The sequence below is a fragment of the Geotrypetes seraphini genome, chromosome 11 (genome assembly GCF_902459505.1).
Source record: "Geotrypetes seraphini chromosome 11, aGeoSer1.1, whole genome shotgun sequence".
Lineage (NCBI taxonomy): Eukaryota > Metazoa > Chordata > Amphibia > Gymnophiona > Dermophiidae > Geotrypetes > Geotrypetes seraphini.
In genome coordinates, this window is record NC_047094.1 from 70,416,261 (window position 1) to 70,436,580 (window position 20,320).

A 20,320-nucleotide genomic window follows, 5' to 3' on the forward strand; every position below is an offset into this window, starting at 1 on the left:
AACCAAAGCAGTATAGGGCCAACATTCAGACCATGGGAGGGAGGCCAGTTAACTCCCACAGTCAGTACTGATAGAAACAAAGAAACATGATGGCAGATAAATGCCAAATGACCCATCCAGTCTGCCTATCCACAGTAACCTTTATCTCTTCCTCTCTCTAAGAGATCTCATGTGCCTATCCCACGCTTTCTTGAATTCAGACAGTCTGTCTCCACCAACTCTTCTGGGAGACTGTTCCACGCATCTACCACCCTTTCTGCAAAAATTACTCCTGAGCCTATCACCTCTTAACTTCATCCTATGCCCTCTCATTCCAAAGCTTCCTTTTAAATGAGAGACTCGACTCATGTGCATTTACACCAAGTAGGTATTTAAACATCTCTATCATATCTCCCCTTTCCCGCCTTTCCTCCAAAGTATACATATTGAGATCTTTAAGTCTGTCCCCATAATGCCTTATGATAGAGAATTACATGGGGAAAAAATTTGTCCCCGTCCCTGTCCCATCCCCGCGAGCTTGGTCCCTGTCCTGTCCCCGCAAACCATCTGATCCCATCCCCACAAACCATCTCCCTTCTGTGTTCCTATTTTCCCCATTTCTAATATCTCCTCTCTGTATCTGTATACTCCTTCCTGTGTCCGGCATTGTCCCCCTGTGTCCATATACCATCCCCGTGTATCTCCTTTTTATATCTCTGTCCCTATGCCCCCATGCAAATAATTTACCCTCTGTTTCTGTTACCTTCCTAAGTCCTGATTTCCCCTCTCTTCCTCTTCCACACCAATGTGTCTCTCTCCTCTCCAACCCCATCTAGCTTCTTTCCCTCTTTCTCCCTCCACTTCCAGCATCTGGCTCACCTGCCTGTCCTCCCCTTTCTCTTTCCTGCTGTGTCTTTATCCACTTGGCCCAGGATCTCTTTCCCTTTCACAGATCATGCAGTCCAGCAGCCCCCTGCCGCCCGATCACTGCGTCCCACCATCTCCCTCCCTCCCCCCTCACCTTATGTGTGGAATTTAATTGTTCTTATCCCAGCGGCACGATTTCAACAAGTCGCGCGCGGCTGCTTCAGTTGAATCTTCTCCTCTGATCCAACTTCTTGTTTCTAGTTGCGTCAACTTTGGAATGATCTCCCCTTTTTTTTTTTAAGGAGTTCCAGTTCATTTCAATTTTTCCGTAAATCTTTAAAAACTACTCTATTTGCCAAACATTTTGAAAATTAATTCTTTTGAAATATCATTTGCAAATCATTTCCTGTTTATTTAATTGCTGTAAACCAAGTCGAGCCTTCTCAGAATGATGACAGCATACAAAGTTAAGCTTTAGTTTAGTTTAGGAGAAGATTCAACAGAAGCAACCGTGCCCGCACACAACTTGTTGAAAGCATGCCACTGGGAGAACAATTAAATTCGGCACATAAGGGGAGGGAGGGAGATGGCAGGACGCGGCGATCGGGCAGGAGGGGGCGTGTGATCCGTGACTGCATGTGTTCCCTTCACTGCGGAGACAAGACCATTCACCGCTCCATAAGGCGGTGAATGGCCCTGTCCCTGTCGCGACTACTATTTTTTCGCTCCCCATTTCGGCGGGTTACCCGTGGCTAGCTGTGGGTATCAGCCACCGTGTCATTCTCTACCTTATGATGAAGAGCACACACCTTTTTAGTAGCTTCCTCTGGGCCGACTCCATCCTTTTTAAATCTTTTTGAAGGTGCAGTCTCCAGAATTGTATACAATATTCTAAATGAGGTCTCACCAGAGTCCTGGATATTCAATGCCGGACTGTTTCCAGTGGCCAGCATTGAATATCTGGTTTAATTTTTGGCTGGCTCAAACTTAGCTGGATAAGTCAATTTTCACTATTTCATACCTTTAGGTGTTGGTTATATCCATGTTTAGTTTGTTCTGTCATATTGTATTTGACCTGTTGGTGGCTTTTGAAGACTGGAAGTGAAAACCACTATGATAAACAATTATATAAAATCTTTTTGTTTACACATGAAGAAACCTTCATAAAATTACCTCCACATGCATTTTCAGTATTCCTATCCATTTAAAGTGAGTTATCAGTCAACTACCATTGAGATGGGTTAATTTACTGTTAACCAGGGTTATTACAGTAGAAACTAGGTCTCATTGTATAAGATTGACCTTGTGTTAAAACAGCACAAGCTAGTGGTAAAATAACCCATCTTAACAGTAGCCCACTTTGATAGCTACTTTCCTTAGTGTGAAGTTCCAGTCTGAGAACCAGAGCTATTATGACATCATAATGCCTCATTCCACCAATGCCCAAGAGCCAACTTCATCAGTGATGTCACAATGGCTTGACTGCCCTACACTTGGCTCATTTTTATTTCATATAGCACCGATTCGATTTCTAGAGACATTTCTTTTTCTTTAATTACAGGGGAGGGTGCGTTACCAATGTGAGCTACTATTAAGATGTGATATTTTACTATTAACCCTAGTTAATAGTTTTGGCTGTTAAAAACATCTTGCACTGCTGGAAGGATTTATCCAAGGTGGAGTTTAATGTATGGTGAAATACTGTATGTATAACTAGCAAATTTGAAAGTTTTATTGCAGAAAAACATCATTCTACCAGTACATTCTGTAGAGCAGAGGTAGGGAACTCCAGTCCTCAAGAGCCGTATTCCAGTCGGGTTTTCAGGATTTCCCCAATGAATATGCATGAGATCTATGTGCATGCACTGCTTTCAATGCATATTCATTGGGGAAATCCTGAAAACCCGACTGGAATACAGCTCTCGAGGACCGGAGTTCCCTACCCCTGCTGTAGAGTATGGAGCCCTGTTCAATCTTATTGTGCTTTGGACTGTTGACATATAGGGCTCCTTTTACAAAGCCACGCTAGGGCCTTAACACGCGGAATAGTGCGCGTGCTAGCCGCTATCGCCTCCTTTTGAGCAGGCGGTAGATTTCCGGCTAGCGTGCGCTATAGCACGCGCTAATCCGGTGCATGCGATAAAACCGCTAGCGCGGCTTTGTAAAAGGAGCCCATAATATCTAATATTATATTGTATAAGTTATATACTGAGTCACTTCTTAGTTTATTTAAGCCATTCAGTGATGCCCGTTGGGAATTCTCTTCTATGCTTCACATACATATTCTCTACTGAAATAGTATGTACTGCCTAAGTTTGACATGAGATACTGGTTGTATTGTCTTATAATCATTACTCTTTTCCTGTATATTACTTATGGCCTGTGCAACTGGACTGTTTCATGTAGTTAATATTAGTACTAATATTTGTAAATTTTGTTTATTTATTTTATAAAACTAATAAAATATTTGAACTGGAAGAAAAAAAACCCCCCAAACCCCTCATTATCAGTAACTACTGTAGGTCTCAAGGCATAAAATTGGATCTGTGCCAAAATAGCATCTTAATGGTAGCCCGTGTTGATAGCTAGGCCCCTTAAATGGCTAAGTTATCTGTATAGGGGGCCAGTCTATAAAGAGAAAGATATTCTACAAAGTAAAGAAGCACCTACTTTTCTTTATAGAATACTAGTGTAGCAGACTGGAGGAAAAGTCCATAGTCTTTGAGAAAGACATAGGGGAAGCCACTGCTTGCCCTGAATCAGTAGCATGAAATGTTGCTACTCTTTGGGTTTTGGCCAGGTACTAGGGATCTGGGTTGGCCACCATGAGAACGTGCTAATGGTCTTGATGGACCATTGGTTTGACCCAGTAAGGCTATTCTTATGTTCTTAATTTAGGAGTGACTGCTTGAACCAGAGCCTAGGTTGCTAAAATGCATACAAATTACAGTAGTCTGTGCATGTAACTGTATATAGTGCCCATGCTCTGTCCAGACTCTGCCCATGTGTAAACCCATTTTCATACTATTCAATATTCCATTTAGGCACCAAGAACAGCACAAAGCTGAATAGTGCCATTTGGGCTGATATTCTGGTCATTTATATGTGCTCTTGGCTTGGTGCCTAAACATTAGTGTCTTATTGGCAGAATTACCCCCACAATGCCTGAATGTTCCTGCTATAAGGAGTATTTATAAATCTGGCTCCAAAATGCTCCGGCCCTTCCTTAACTAAATGAATTAATTTTGGCTGAATAAAGACTTAAAAATCAATATTTATCCATGTCATGAAAATTTAGCAACCTCTACAAACTATGGGTGCTTCTGAAAACTGACCTCTTTGTCTTCAATTGCTTATTCTGACAGCTGCTCTTGCTTGGAGCACTTTATGTACAAACGTTATAAAAAAATGAATTAAATTAATAAATTAAAAGTGATCTCTCTGAATAGATCAGTGCATTGCAAACTGTGTGACATGGTACACTAGCGTGCCACCTGAGATTTCAAGTGTGCTGCACAATGCTGGAGAGGAGGAGAAGAGCCAACACCAGCTGATTGCCTATAGGATGTGCCTTTCGCAGCGAAAGGCACATCCTGTAGGCAGTCAGCCGCTGCCAGTGCCTCTTCTCCTCCCTGGCGTCTCTCCTCCTCTCCGCGCTTCTTCTTTTGCAGCACCCCCCACTGATGGTTCAGGGCCCCATCTGTGCAGACGTCGACATGATAATGATGTCACGCATGTACGTGATGTCATCGCGGCAACATCCACACACTTATGAGTGCTCTCAAGCCATGGCCACCAGTTTAGTGTGCCACCGCTCATAAAGTTTGTGAGACACTGGCATAGATGATGATGATAATGATAAATGAGATGGGAGAAATAAGATGAACTGGAAATATTAAGGAGTAAATCAGTTCTTCCAAATTCCTCTATCCTGTTCTCAGCCAACTACAATAGATAGAGTTCTCAATAAATTTTTTTTTAAAAACATGTTTGTGTATTCTTATTATTGTGAAAGGTGCTCAGTGTCCATATTTCCTGCAGCTGAACCGCTTACAAATCTTATTTGGGACCATCATATCACCTCAGTCCCTTGATATAATAATTTATCCAATCAACCACCATAAATAAGTGTAAAAAATCTGCACTTATCTCATTACGAGGACAAGTGCATTATATTTATAGTTTTTTTTTTTCCTTTTGGTTTTTAGTTAATATACTAATACACCTCCTGAGGAAGCCTTAAATAGTGAAACTCAGGGGAACACTTAATGGCACAAGAAAAAAAGCACTGATATTGATGTTTAAGTTTTTAACACATTTATCCTGTGGAGCCGCTTATCAGTGAAGCTGAATACATCCCATCTTGTCTTCGTAATCAGATAAGTGCTGATTTTTTTACACTTATTTGTGGTGGTTGATTGGATAAATTATTACATCAAGGGACTGAGAGGTGATATGATGGTCCCGAATAAGATTTCTAAGCGGTTCAGCTGCAGGAAATATGGACACTGAGCACCTTTCACAGTAATTAAGAATACACAAACACGGTTTTTTAAAAATTAATTTGTTGAGGGATAAGATGAACAAATATTTTGCCTTTACTTGTTAATGATTCCACCAGCCTCCTCTCTGGTTCCATCATTGAACAGGTCGCCAACCTTGCCAGCCATGGTTTTGGTAGCAACAGGACTCTTCTCTGGATTGGATGCCTGTCAAAACTCTGTCAACGTGCCACCGCAGCAAGAAGGAAATACTGCAAAAATGAAACAAGATAAAACAGCAAGCCACATCACTTGTCAAGGAAAAGAACAGCTTTTGACTCAAGATGGCAAATGCACAGGAACTGCTTAGCACTGGGACTCTCACCAGTGGAGTTAAATATACTTTTTATTATTTTGGCTTCTTCTGTCAAGGATTAAGAACCAAGGGCCCATTTTACCAGAGATGGAATCTATGGGACTTATCACTCAATTTGTTGATGCCTGTATTTAGTTTTGAAAGGGGTTGGGGATCGCAGAAGCATTTGGTGAGTGCAGATCTTCCCTACTCCCACACTGCCTTTACTCTTTCTCCCTCCAATCCCAACCTACCCTTATGCAGTCATCACTCTTCTCCTTCAGTCTCCATCTTCCACATTTCTTCCCTTCTCTCAATTCCCTTCACTGCTGCAGCCTCCTCTCTGTCCCTTCAAACCTATTTGGCCAACAATGCCTTAACCTCTCACCCCTTTGCATCAATTAGAACTGAAAACAACACCATATTATTTCTTTAATTATTTTTTATTTGTCAAGGAAACAAACAAAAGATAATATAAAACAGTGCATGCCAAGTCCCAGTACAGATTTCTGAAGGCTTTGGTCCACTAGCTTTACCATCCATAATTTGCAATTAACTCTTTACAGTCATATAATACAAAGTGAGGAACACTAGCTTAGAACATGCACTTTTAAAGTCCTCTGGTACCTCCTAGCTAGTTTGGTTTTCAGGATATCCACTGCAAATATGCATGAGATAAGAGATTTGTATACAGTATTGCCTAGAATTGGATAGAGTGGAATATATATACTGAAATCAATGTCCTGTATATTCATTATAATCCTGAAAACGGCACAGGCTAGGGATACTCTGGGACCAGCTACTTTAAGCACTGCACAAAGGGCTCCTTTTACTAAGCCGCGTTAGGGCTTTAACGCGCGGAATAGCGCACGCTAAATTGCCAGCATTGAGCTGGCGTTAGTTCTAGCCGCGTGGCGCGGGTTTAGCGTGCGCTAACATGCTGCGTGCGCTAAACCCGCTAACGCAGCTTATTAAAGGAGCCCAAAGTGTTTGCTGATTGAGGGCAAGATTCTCAAAACTTTAACGGCGGTTTAGATGTTTTAGTGGTGGATTATCCAAAACGGATTATCTCTGTCTTTAACGAGGTTTCTAGCGGTCTTTGACAATGGCATGCAAATATGCTATTTCACATTGAAATGAGCCCTCCAGTGGATTCTTAAAAATCGCAGAGGCATTTTCAAAGAGCGGCATCGGCTTTTGGTGACAAAAAGCAGCGACTGGTCCGGGGGTGCCATTACAGTGCTAGCACTTGTGTTTTGACTGTGGCTAATGAAAAAAAAATGTGTATCTACATATTTTTAGTGGAGGGTAGTAAAATCATGCTTCTTTTGAGTTTTGGGGAGAAACAGGCATGTTTCATGCGCACTTGTTAAAAGCCAATGTTTCTTCTTGAGCATGTGTATAATACCCTGAATTATAGTAGTTTTTTGGAGAAAAATGCATGTTTTATGCTTCTCCCCTCCTCTCCCTTCCTTTTGTCCAACAGTGCAGCAGGGGAGTGTGGTTTTTGTTTCGTTTTTTTACAGCACATGCAAATGTAGGAAATCTTCGCTGCTGTCTTATTTGCATGCGCAATTTTTTAAAGAATGTCTCGGGATTTTAGATTCGGTATCACTGTCACGTTTTAAAGCGGATTTTAGAAAATCCTGGCCTGAGTGCACTGTTGACGTATCTCTTTGAGTTAGCTAGTGGATAGGGATTTGATGGAATGTAACTGAATGGGGTGTAACTGGATGGAAAGCTTATGACTAGTAGTGGGAGATGATTGGGGGTGGAGGAGTTAAAATGGGTGCTAGGGCTCAGGGAATGAGGGGGCTTCTGGAAATGTCTACGGAAGGGTGACAGTGCTCTTGAACTATGGGTAAAAGGGATAGTGTATTTGGATTTAGCTCACACTGTTCCCAGTTCAAGGTGAGTTATGTTCAGATACAGAAAGCAATTTTCTGTCCCCAGGGGGTTCATTATCTAACTTTGCACCTGTTTATTTAATTTAGGAAGTTTGTAGGCTTTTAGGATATGGACTATGGGGGCAATTGTATGATGAGGGAGTAAGAAGTGAGGGTATTAAGGGGCCACGGGTGTTAGGGGGAAGGGATAGCAATGATGAGAATATTTTAGTAAGAATGTAAGGACTGAAGTGTGTGCAATCTTCATGAGTGCAAGATACTATGGCCAAGATTCACTAACCTGCCCAATCGGGCCTGATCCGGGCCAGATCTGGACAGGTCCGATGAATTCAGGAACAAAAAATATGCAGATGGGGGCAATCGGAGGAATGCCCCCATCTACCTGCACAGATCACTGTTGTGCAATCCGCGTGCATGCCCGTCCGAGACGCGACCTTTTTTTTTGTTAGTTTTTAGCCCTGCGAGCCCGTGGTTTTAACCCGCTTTAAGCCCACGGGTTAAAACCACGGGCTCGAAGGGCAGGAGAATGGCGATGCGGCAGGAGAGATTCAGGGAAGGGCAGGAGAATGGCGATGCGGCAGGAGAGATTCGGAAAGATTGAGGCAGAGCAGGGTGGCATGCGGGGCGAACAGCAGGAGATAAGAAGCAGGGCAGAGCAGGGCAGCATTCGTGGTGAGCAGGCAGGAGAGACTGCAGGGCAGAGAGCAGGGCTTCCAGTCAGAAAGACGTTTTCGACTGGTCCCCAGCAGTCACTTCTTCAGGTGATCGGCCAGCCCAGTCGGATCTGAAATTTGGTGTTGTGAATTGCATCCCAGCCTATTTACCTCATTTGCATGCACAGATTTGAAGCGGATCGCAGGAGAGGTAAGTGAATCAGACCGGAGGGAAATTTGATAGTAAAGGGGTCGCAAACCGATCAGTACACGATCGGTTTGCTTTGTGAATCTAGCCCTATGACTGTGACTACACAGGAAAGGGAAAGGGGATGGGGCTTGTATACCACCTTTTTGTGGTTACACATTCAAAGTGGTTTACATTTATACAGGTACTTATTTTTGTACCTGGGGCAACAGAGAGCATGCAGTTATTAGTGCTGGAGGTGTATTAGGTTTGCCTTTGAGTGCAAACAGATGGAAAGGAATGACGACAAGTATGGCAGTGAACATTGCTCTTCCCTTCCACCCTTCTTTCCCCTCCCCTCTTCACCTTTCCTTACTCTAACCCCTCCTCTTCCCTTCTCTTCTCTATAGCAAGATGAGTTTTGCAGGTGGGACCTGGGGACTCTTGCCAGCATTCTTTGTGAGTTACCACTGTCCTGCTCTTTGCCTGTTGGATCTGGTGACTCCTGCTGGCACCTAGCTGTAATGCATTCAAACAAATATGAATACCGACACAATAAGCAGTACTGCCTGATGTGAAATGCCTAAACACAAAAAACAAAAAAAAGGAGATTTAAATCTAACCCAAAGCTATAAAACTAATATCACTCTGTGGTATAAAGTCATCATGCAGTCCCTTTACACAAAGTTATGTGGGAAAAGTAACTTTTTAATACTGGACATTACAACTAGTAAATATGATCACTGGTGCTCACATATAAGGGGTGACCGCATTCTGTGCTGTGACTTGAAAATATTTTACAGAAAGAGTGATAGATGCGCGGAACAGTCTCCAGGAAGAGGTGGTGAAAACAAAGATTGTATCTGAATTCAAGAAAGCATGGGATAGGCACATGGTATCTCTTAGACAGAGGAAGAGATAATGGTTACTGCAGATGGGCAGATTGGATGGGCCATTTGGCCTTTATTTGCCATGTTTTTCTGTCTGTTGCCCCTATTCCCCAGCTAAAACAGAGTGTCTCTGTAAAGCATGACAACTGATAACAAACAAAAGGTAAAGCAATGGATGCAGCCATTTCATTTTCTGTACATGAGCTTTTAGCTACATGTATAAGGCGCCTGAGGAGAGAAAGGGCTGGAAATGACATCTGTCTGTTGGTAGGATATGCAGAATGCATTAACATACATCACACTCTGCCTGTGAGGAACAGACATACGCCTGAAGTAGGAAGTGGGAACTGGAGCCACTACTGAAGAGTTGTGGGTGCTGGGGGAACCAGAGAACTGCAAGAGGAGGGCAGAGAGAGATACTGTGAGGGTAGAGGAAGATATCAGCGAGACAGAACCTTGCTGGGGAAGGGAAAGAAGAGTGTGTACTTTAGGAGGATGACTATGGAAGAAGAATGCACCTAGGTTATGTGGTGGGAAGAACTTACAGTACATTCTCGTTATTCACACGCTCCTGACACGCGATTTTGCCTATCTGTGATTGCATCCATTGTGACCGATATTCCCCATTCACGCCACTGTGTTCACAATACATATTCGTAGACCTGCTCTTAAAAACAGCTTTCTTTGCTTTCATTTTCACTTTGTGGTCAGGCATTTGATTCCAGATATGGTCCCTAAAGCATCTACATACTCCAAGTGCTGCCCCATGCAGGAACCTAACCCTATTTTCCCAATAGGATCCATTGTTCATTTTCCACGGTTTCGAGGCATAACGTGTACTGCTGAAACCCAACCTCTATTTTTCCACAGACTCGGCATTTTGTTATTCATATTTTCACGGTCCATGAACATTTTTTCGGGAACCATACTACAGCGAATAATGAGAATAGACTGTAAATTCTGGGGCTAAAATGTTCTGTGGGTATCTGTTAGTGCAGATGTTTTCTTTAAATATTATTTAGTACCATAGCAATTTTTGACTAAGTAATAAAATAAATAAATAAAGAGACCTCCTCCAGCACCAGAAACACCACTTGTGTCAGCTGTGGAAAGAAAATATGAGCAACTTTCCAAGCAAGTACATCTGTTCTTACTTTGAGTAAGTTCATTTGCCAGCACGGAGGAAGACAATGATGTAAAGCTTTTATTTCTTTATTGGGATTTATTAACTGTCCTTATGAAGAGATTCACCAAGGAAGTATATAACAGGTGCAGCTTGAAATAACACAACTTTGTATTTATGCTTTATGTTTAATCATTTCACTATTATGCTGTGAACAATCAATAAAGTGAAGATGGAGTTAGCAAAATTGAATCCACTTAGGCAGGCTATAAGTTTTTTTTTAATAAATAGTAATAAGACTATTATGAAACATTATCAGAAATACATATATTTAATAGCACCATTAACCAATCTCATAACAGGAATATGATAAATGTTAGCTATTTAAAATTGAACATATGCTTCCAATAGCATATAGGATTCCTTTCAAATATAATGTTCTAACATTTCAAATTCGATCATCTGGCCTACCTTTGTTTCTGTACAGTCATCTGATTCCTTACATGCCAACAAGGAATCTTCATTCCTTTTCTGAGCATTTAACTGTACCATCATTTCAAAAAATGTTCCTGGATGCTAACTGTGAGTCCAGTTTCTCAGTGATGGCCCCAAGCCTTTGGAACTCGTTACCATTTTATCTGAGATAGGAAAAATCTCTTAAAGTCTTCAAGTCACAGCTGAAGGCTTATTATTTCAGAAAGGCTTTTGACTGTGAATCCCTGCAGACGCTTCCTATCTCAGAATAAACAAAAACAACTTTATCCCCTTAACCTCTTGTGTTTTTCCTCTTTCCCTTATAAATATTGTAACTCATCCCTTCCCTGAATATCCTTTTGTCCCAGTTTGTTTACAGTATCGGTCTTTCTTTCCCCTGTCTGTTTTTTGTTTTTTTTTAAATCTTGTACTCATTGTTTTTAACTTGTTAATCGCCTTGATTTGACTACAATTGTTAAGAAGTGTGGTAATAAACTAACTGTAACTGTAAGGACTCCTTTTATCAAGCCGCGCTAGCGGTTTAATGCGCATAATAGCACACGTTAAACCGCTTGCCTTGAGCAGGCGGTAGTTTTTTGGCCAGCGCAGGGGTTAGCGTGTGATTAAAAGTCATGTGCGCTAACCCCGCTAGCGCAGCTTGATAAAAGAAGCCCTGTAAGTGTGCTCACCTCACAGAAAGTCATTTTGTATCCCATGAGAAAATTATTTATTGTGATTTACTTTTGGTTAAAGTTATTAAGGCAGGGAATGACAAATTTTGTATATTTGTTGTAACTTGCCTTGATCTTAAAGTAATTACATCACAAATACAAAACTACTGAGAAAGAGTATGTGGTGCAGTGGTTAGAGCTACAGCATCAATTTATTCAAGGAGGAAAAGAGCCTCTTTTCCTCCTTGAATAAATTGATTTTGAAGCAAGTCAAAGGTAAAGAAGATTCACTACATTTCTACATTGACAAGTTTGAATTGATCAAAGACAAGTTACTTAGGGCTAGATTCACTAAGCCCACCGATCAAGTTCCGACCACTTAGCGACCCCTTTGCGACCCAATTTCCCTCCGACCCGATTCACCACCCTCTGTCCCGATCATCCTCCAATCCACGCATGCAAATGAGGGGGAACGACATTCAAATGTAGGCAGGCAGCGATTCACTAAAAAAAATGAGGGACACCGACTGGGCTGACCGATCCAAAAATAAGCGACTGCTGAGGACTAGTTGCTCAGGTCTTTTCTTACTGCCCTGCCTTCTGTCACCCTGCTTCTCTGCCCCAATCTCCTGCTCTCAGGCCCCGACTCTCCTGCCCTTCTCCGCAGTGCAAGCCCATGGTTTTAACCAGCGGTTTTAAAGCGGGTTAAAACCACGGGCTTGTGAAGGGAAAAAAAAGTAAAAATTCCTGCTCTGTCGGGCACGGAGGTCCAGCGCATGCAAGGACCATCTACATATGGTCTGCACATGCATTGGGATCACTGTAGAGCAGTGGTATTAAACTCACAGCCAAGGGGCCACATGCAGCCCATCAGGTACTATTTTGAGGCCCTCGGTATGTTTATCATAATCACAAAAGTAAAATAAAACAGTTTCTTGATCATATGTCTCTTTAGCTATAAATTACAATATTATTATTATTATTAAGACTTAGCCAAAAGGAAAAATTTATAAACTATAAAGAGTTTTACCTCATGCAAAATTGTCATTTCTTTAATAAGACATTAACTATTTCTTATGAGGCCCTCCAAGTACCTACAAAACCAAAATGTGGCCCTGCACAGGGTTTGAGTTTGAGACCACTGCTGTAGAGCGATCTGGGCAGTCAGTTAATCCATTTCCTCAGGTACATTAGATAGAAACATAGAAACATAGAAACATAGAAATTGACGGCAGAAAAGGGCTATAGCCCATCGAGTCTGCCCATACCAATGACCCACTCCCTGACTCCTACTCCCCTATTGATCCCATGTGAATATCCCATTTTCTCTTAAAATCTGACACGCTGTTGGCCTCAATCACCTGCTGAGGCAGCTCGTTCCAATGATCGACCACCCTTTCGGTGAAGAAGTACTTTCTAGCATCACCCTGAAATTTCCCTCCCCTGATTTTCAGCGAATGTCCTCTGGTTATCGAGGGCCCTGTAAGACTGAAGATATCATCTTTCATCTCTATACGCCCCGTGATATACTTAAAGGTCTCAATCATGTCCCCCCTCTCTCTTCGCTCCTCCAGCGAGTACATCCGCAGTTTTTTTAGTCTTTCTTCATATGTGAGATCCCTGAGCCCCAAGACCATCCTGGTAGCCATTCGCTGAACCGATTCAATCCTTAACACATCCTTCCGGTAGTGTGGTCTCCAGAATTGAACACAATACTCGAGATGAGGTCTCACCATGGATCTGTACAGTGGCATTATGACTTCAGGTTTTCTGCTGACAAAACCCCTACGGATGCAGCCCATCATTTGTCTTGCTTTGGACGAAGCCTTCTCCACCTGATTTGCAGCCTTCATATCATTGCTAATGATCACTCCTAAATCACGTTCTATCGTGGTACTGGACAAGGTTTCACCATTTAGTGTGTAAGTTCTGTGTGGGTTTTTATTGCCTAGGTGCATTACTTTACATTTTTTGGCATTGAAGCTTAGTTGCCAAGTTGATGACCACTGTTCCAACTGTCGTAGGTCCTGCGTCATAAAGTCAGGTACACTGCTTTTGCCTACTATGTTGCATAGTTTGGCGTCGTCGGCAAACAGTGATACTTTTCCTCTAAGTCCTTGGGTCAAATCTCCTATGAATAAATTGAATAGTATCGGCCCTAAGACGGAGCCCTGAGGTACTCCACTCGTCACAGCTGACGTTTTGGAGGGGGTACCATTTACCATCACCCTTTGAATCCTTCCATCTAGCCAATCCTTTACCCATGTAGTGAATGTATCTCCTAATCCCATCGATTTTAGTTTGTTCAACAGCCTGCGGTGTGGGACGCTATCAAAAGCTTTGCTGAAGTCCAAATATAGAGTGTAAGCCCACCAGGACAGATAGGGAGAAACCTTGAGTATCTGAATGTAAACCACTTAAGTTATAAGTGGTATATAAATACCTCAATAAAAAATAATAAATAAAAAAGAAGAAAAGTAAGAGCCTTAAAGTTGGATGGTGAGACAGGCGTCTGGGAAGAGTTTGACAAGAGTTTTAAAGAACAAAACACAGCTTTAAAGATGTGAGACAGTATCATCTGCAGAGAGCTTTAAAGTGAAAGTGTGAGACAGAAAAGAGAGAGCTTTTAAACTAAGGTTTTGAAGCATAAACCATAGAGGAACAGCTTTAAATAAGAGCGTGAGCTATGAATAACCTCTCTAGGTTATACCACGGCTTCAACAGCATTATATCAAATAATGACATCTTTTCCTCTCCTTCCTGAATCTCCTCAACCCCTCCATCCTTTACCTCTCTGTACAGCGCGCCCCTTTTCTGCTTCAGCCTCCAGGGCCAACTCAGCGGAAGTGATCCCTCACAACCGCAAATCAGCCTAACAACCAAATCCCGCCCACGTCCTCCTCCGAGGCAACAACTTCCGCATCAGGTGCAGAACGCAACAAAGGGGCACGTCCAAGGGCATGACGTTTATGAAAACAATAGGATTCTGGGGATTGTAGTTTAAAAACAAAGCAAGCGAACGCTATGGGAAGATTGACTGTGCCTGAGCGAACAAGGCTGCAGCTTTTCTTAATTAAGAGTTGCTGGGGGCATCAAAATAGAGTTTCGTCCCGGATGCCTCTGGAATTGGACTTCCGGATTCATTTTGTGCATGCATTGAAGTTTGAAAAAAAAAAAAAATAATAATAAGGGGCCCGAGCTTGCGCAGAAGTGGCCGAGAGGCTGCGGAGCTGAGCTTGGAGCCAGGAAGGGAAACAGGCTTAGAAGTAGAGGGGGAAGAAAAGAGTCATGCAGTGGGATGAGAGGAGACAAATAAAACAAGCTGAAGAGTGGACAATGTATATACAGTTGCTAGAAAACTATTATTTCCAGTGCAATAGGGATGATATGTTGAACCTACTATTACTATTAATAATTTCTAGAGCGCTACTAGATATACGCAGCGCTGTACAGAGTCACAAAGGAGACAGTCCCTGCTCGAATGAACTTAAATCTAAACAATCAACAGAGACAAACAGGATGCCAGGGCAGAGGGTTACAGTTAGAAGGGATGGTTAAACAGCTGGGGGAGTAAGGTTATGAGCTGAAGGCTGTCTCATAAAGGTGGGTTTTCAGCCTACTTTTGAAAAGGGCAGGGGTGTGGCAGATGTACTCGGGTAGTTTATTCCAGGCATATGAGATGAAAGGAACAAAGTTTGGAAGTGGAGGAGAAGGGTACAAATAAAATGGAGTTCTCAGGATGGTGTATAAGAATGGAGTTCTCAGGATGGTGTATAAGAAGAGAGGAGAGATACTGAGGAGCTGCAGAATGAATACAGTTGTAGGTTAGTAATAGGAGTTTGAACTATATGCGAAGGCGGATAGGAAACCATTGAAGTGATTTGAGGAGAGGGGTGATGTGAGTGTAGTGAGGTTGGTAGAAGATAAGTTGTGCAGCAGAGTTTTGTACAGGGTTATCCATCTGTGCTCACCAGCATACTGCAGATGTCAATCACAACTTTTCTTTTTTTCTTTCTTTCTTTCTTTATAATAAGAACATAAGAGTTGCCGCTGCTGAGTCAGACCAGTGGTCCATCATGCCCAGCAGTCCGCTCCCGCAGCGGCCCTTTTGGTCAAAGACCAGCGCCCTGAGACTAGCCCTAACAGCGTACGTCCTTGGTCAGTAGGAACTTGTCTAACTTTGTCTTGAATCCCTGGAGGGTGTTTTCCCCTATGACAGCCTCCAGGAGAGCGTTCCAGTGTTCCACCACTCTCTGGGTGAAGAACTTCCTTAGGTTTGTACGGAATCTATCCCCTTTCAATTTTAGAGAGTGCCCTCTCGTTCTCCCTACCTTGGAGAGGGTGAACAACCTGTCCTTATCTACTAAGTCTATTCCCTTCAGTACCTTGAATGTTTCGATCATGTCCCCTCTCAATCTCCTCTGTTCGAGGGAGAAGAGGCCCAGTTTCTCTAATCTTTCACTGTACGGCAGCTCCTCCAACCCCTTAACTATCTTAATCGCTCTTCTCTGGACCCTCTTGAGTAGTACCGTGTCTTTCTTCATGTACGGCGACCAGTGCTGTACGCAGTACTCCAGGTGAGGGCGCACCATGGCCCGGTACAACGGCATGATAACCTTCTCCGATATGTTCGTGATCCCCTTCTTTATCATTCCTAGCATTCTGTTTGCCCTTTTCGCCGCCACTGCACATTGTGTAGACGGCTTCATCGACTTGTCGATCAGATCTCCTAAGTCCCTTTCCTGGGAGATCTCTCCAAGTACCGTGCTTGAGATTTTTGATACCGACATGTATCACTTTACACTTATCCACGTTGAACCTCATCTGTCATGTCGATGCCCATTCCTCAAGCCTGATTATGTCATGTTGTAGATCTTCCCAATCCCCCTGCGTTTTCACGACTCTGAATAACTTCGTGTCATCCGCAAATTTAATCACTTCGCTTGTCATACCTTTGTCCAGATCATTTATATAGATGTTGAAGAGTACAGGTCCAAGCACCGAGCCCTGCGGCACCCCACTGGTGACGCTCTTCCAGTCCTTGTAATCTTTTACAAGTTGAAGACATCACTTGAAAAAAACAATACAATCATCTAATGAAGAATAATAACCAATAATAATAAGCAATGAAATACCATGATTATAGTCCACAATAGTTGGGGAGGAGAAATCAGTCACTAACAGAGAAGTTCAATTTTAAGGAAATAATTAGTTAATCACAACTTTTCAATTCCTCCACAATCCCCTTGCAGCAAATGTTTACTATGCCTAAGAAGGATTCCTTGGTAGTCCAGGTGATCAAATGCACTTCCCTATCAAGCGAGGGAGGTGTGGTTTTAAAGGATATAGGACCACAGAATGGATATGGTCCTCAGGAGGCAGTTTGAGATTTGCCTTAGGGGTTCAGGATACAGCCTCATTCTAGGCTATGAAATCAGAGCTTGAAAGACTCTGAGCCCCTGCCTCAGCTTGTGTTTGAGGGAATAGACTAAGTAGCGAATGCACTGTATAATCAGTCATGTGGAAAGTCTCAGTATTTATTATCTCTGCCTGTCATATGCTTTGGATCAGGCAATGAGCAGTTCATTCAACTTCTAAAGCAACGCTGAACAGGAGACAGATGCTGTTTGGCAAGGGCCTAGATTATCTTATGGCCAGTGTGCAAGATCAGTGACCGCAATCTTTGCCAGACAGCAGACCCTGAGCAGCTAGAGATCAGAGCTGGGGATCCTTTTTTGGGTCCTGGCACTCTTGCCAGTTTCCCCCAGGAGCCTCTACCAGAGAGCCTTTCAAGGTTCCAAACAGAAATTCTCCAGGAATCGGAGGAACCAAGGTTCAGGTTCCCACTCTGCAGTATCAGCCCTCAGGTACCTGGAGGACAAAGGGATTGAGGGGTACAGATAGGAGTAGAGGTAAGGTTATAGGGATAGGATTAGAGGTAATTTATAAAATTAGTCAGAGATCACTGTTCAGGCAGTGGGCCTGATGGGCCGCCGCAGGAGCGGACCGCTGGGCGAGATGGACCTCTGGTCTGCCTCAGTGGAGGCAACTTCTTATGTGCTTATGTTCTTATGTTCTCAAGCCGCTCCTCTGAAGACTGGAGGTTGGTTCTCGGACTATCTGGAGGCTTGGGAATGGATAATGTCTGACTGCTGGGTCCTGGAGATTATCAGAGAGGGTTACAAGATAGAGTTTGTGCTCCTTCTCTCCAACTGGTTCATGGCTTCACCTGCAGGCCAGCCAAAGAAGGCAAGAAGGGTCTGAGCAATGTTAAGATTGCTAGGTATTCAAGCCATAGAACCAGTCCCTCCAGAAGACTTGGGCTCTGGCAGGTATCCATATACTTTATCATGCCCAAGAAAGTCTCAGCGGCGTGGAGGCCCATCCTGAATCTCAAACGTTAACACGGCCCTGGACTTCCTCAGTTCCAAATGTTAGGTCTGTCATTGCGGTGGTGGAGCCAGGAGAGTTTCTAGCTGCTCTAGATTTAAAGGACGCTTACCTTCACATTCGTCTTCCCAGAACATAGAAAGTTCCTCAGATACCAGTTCCTCAGAGTCTTCTTCGACAATGCAACTGCAGTAGCCTATGTCAACAGGCAGGGAGGTATCAGGAGCACTCTGTTCTGGCAGGAAGTGAAAACATTGTTCTGTTGGGCAGAAACACACCTGCAGATGATCTATGCAGTGCAGGTGGACAGTGTTCAAGTGGATTATCTCAGCAGACAAGACTTTAGACTCAGGAGAGTGGTCATTATCCCTGAAAGTGTTTCAGCATTTCTTTTCTTTCCATGATGACCATCCATCATCATTCTGTGTCCTTATCACCTTGTCTAGCATCCCACATATGTCCTTATCCCATCCTCTCTCCACATTGGGCATCTCCCCTCTCTGTCTTCCTATTCTTGCACTTTCCAACATAATTCTTCTGTATCCCTATGCCTCCCACCATGTGACAACATCATTATCTCTTCTTTTCCTCATGATCGCCCTTCCCTCAGCCAGAATCTCACACTCCTTCTTCCCTCTGTCCCCCTCTCCAAGGATCCTGCAAGACTTACTCTTTCTTCTTTTGCTCCTGTTCTGTCTCTCCTTTGCATGTCCAGCACCTTTCCCACATCCTTCCCTACCACCATCTTGGCATATTTTCTTCCCTCTTACCTCCACCACCCTGACATCTCTTCCTCATGTCCCCTCCCCTGACATACTTTCCTTATCCTTCCCATACTCTCCAGTAGCTATCCCCAGCTTAGCCTCCAAGGGTCCAGAAACCTGAAGTAGCATCAAATACGGTGTGACCTGTTTAAAGATATTGAATCTGAGACTTAGAAGAGAGAAATGTACCTGTGAAGATAAAAAGAGGAAACAAAGTGTCAAGTTCTAAATTGGGCTTATTTAATAGAACAAGTGTGTTGGAAAGAATGATAAATGTTTAATGGTGCTAAAAACTTCTCTCTTATATGAAACTGTTCTTGTGATATTGTATATCTTGTGTCCTGGTCCGAAACTCTAGCAAAAATGATACATGTTACTGATACTATCTATACCCATTACCATCAGCCATGACATTTGTTGTTTTATTGACTTTTCTAAAGTGAAATACCTAACTCTACCACTAGGGGATCAATCCACTTGACTCGGACACATCCCCTCTCCTGTAGCAAACCAGAGAAAAATCACAAAAAGTCCTAGAATCAGGATTCTTCAATCTAGTTGTAAGATCCAGTCACTCAAATAAACATCTCTAAACTATTTGTCAAACCTATAAACTTGACTTAAAGATCGCAGAGAAAACCAAGAGATACCAAAAAGTAACAAAAATTTAAAAGCCTTTATTAACTTTTCTAGCAGAGAACCTAAATTTTCGTTCGTTCATTGAGTTTTCTTGACTATATAAGTAATCACACAAATTACAAACACACATATCTCAAAGTAATGCAGTATTTGTCAATTGTGATTTCATTTACCCCTTCCCCCCCCCCTTTATGAAGCCACATTTAGGCTTTTTATTACCGACTGCATCGGTTTTAGCTCTGATACTCATAGGAATTCAATGAGCGTTGGAGCTACTACCGCCATTGCCGGTGATTTTTTTATTTATTTTTTTTTAATCCTAAAGTGGCTTTGTAAAAGGGAAGGGGGTGGGGGTGGTTAGTGTTTACAAAATTCAATACAATTTTAAAACTTAAAATCTCATCATAAGAGGTGGTGATCCAGAACTAAAAATATACTGAAAACAATAAAGTTGAAGGGAAAAATTAGTCTGTTTTCAGCGTTTTAGTTGTTCCAAGATATGTAGTTCACTGACCAGACTATGAAGATACACAATACAAAGCAAAAATGCAAATCCCAGATATCCCTGCTGGCCTCCATGGTTTCCAAGGATTTTCTTGGAATCAATGAGAACTCTTTATAATGTAGATACTGATATCTGTTAGAGTTTCAGCATTGGATTACACAAGTCCATGACTGCAATAGATTGAGCTCAGGGTGGATAAAAATCAATGAGCTCAGGGTGGATAAAAAATCAATGATTAAAAAAAAAAAAATTAAAAATCAAATATTTTTTATTTAAATTGGATTTTTTAAAATTATTTTTTTAAGAAAAAAATCTATGTTAAGAAAGTTTTCTTTTTAAGATACATTATAGTCCAAAAGTTATTCATCATGAAATGAGGATTAGTTTTAATTATGCAGCATGAGGCTGTATATTTATGCAATGTTTAAATTTTTT

At 42.3% G+C, this 20,320-nt stretch overlaps 1 protein-coding gene across 1 annotated transcript in view; it reads right to left on the bottom strand.

Moving 5' to 3' along the window:
* RABAC1 (Rab acceptor 1) overlaps positions 1–14,514 on the bottom strand; it is a 37,684-nt gene extending 23,170 nt beyond the window's left edge. Inside the window, exons 1-2 of the mRNA XM_033914349.1 lie at positions 14,378–14,514; positions 5,449–5,599 (exon numbers count right to left, since the gene is read on the bottom strand). Of these exons, the coding sequence (XP_033770240.1) occupies positions 5,449–5,516 (68 nt within the window). The 5' untranslated portion in view covers positions 5,517–5,599; positions 14,378–14,514. The remainder of the gene's footprint in view (positions 1–5,448; positions 5,600–14,377) is intronic.
* Positions 14,515–20,320: the final 5,806 nt, after the last annotated feature.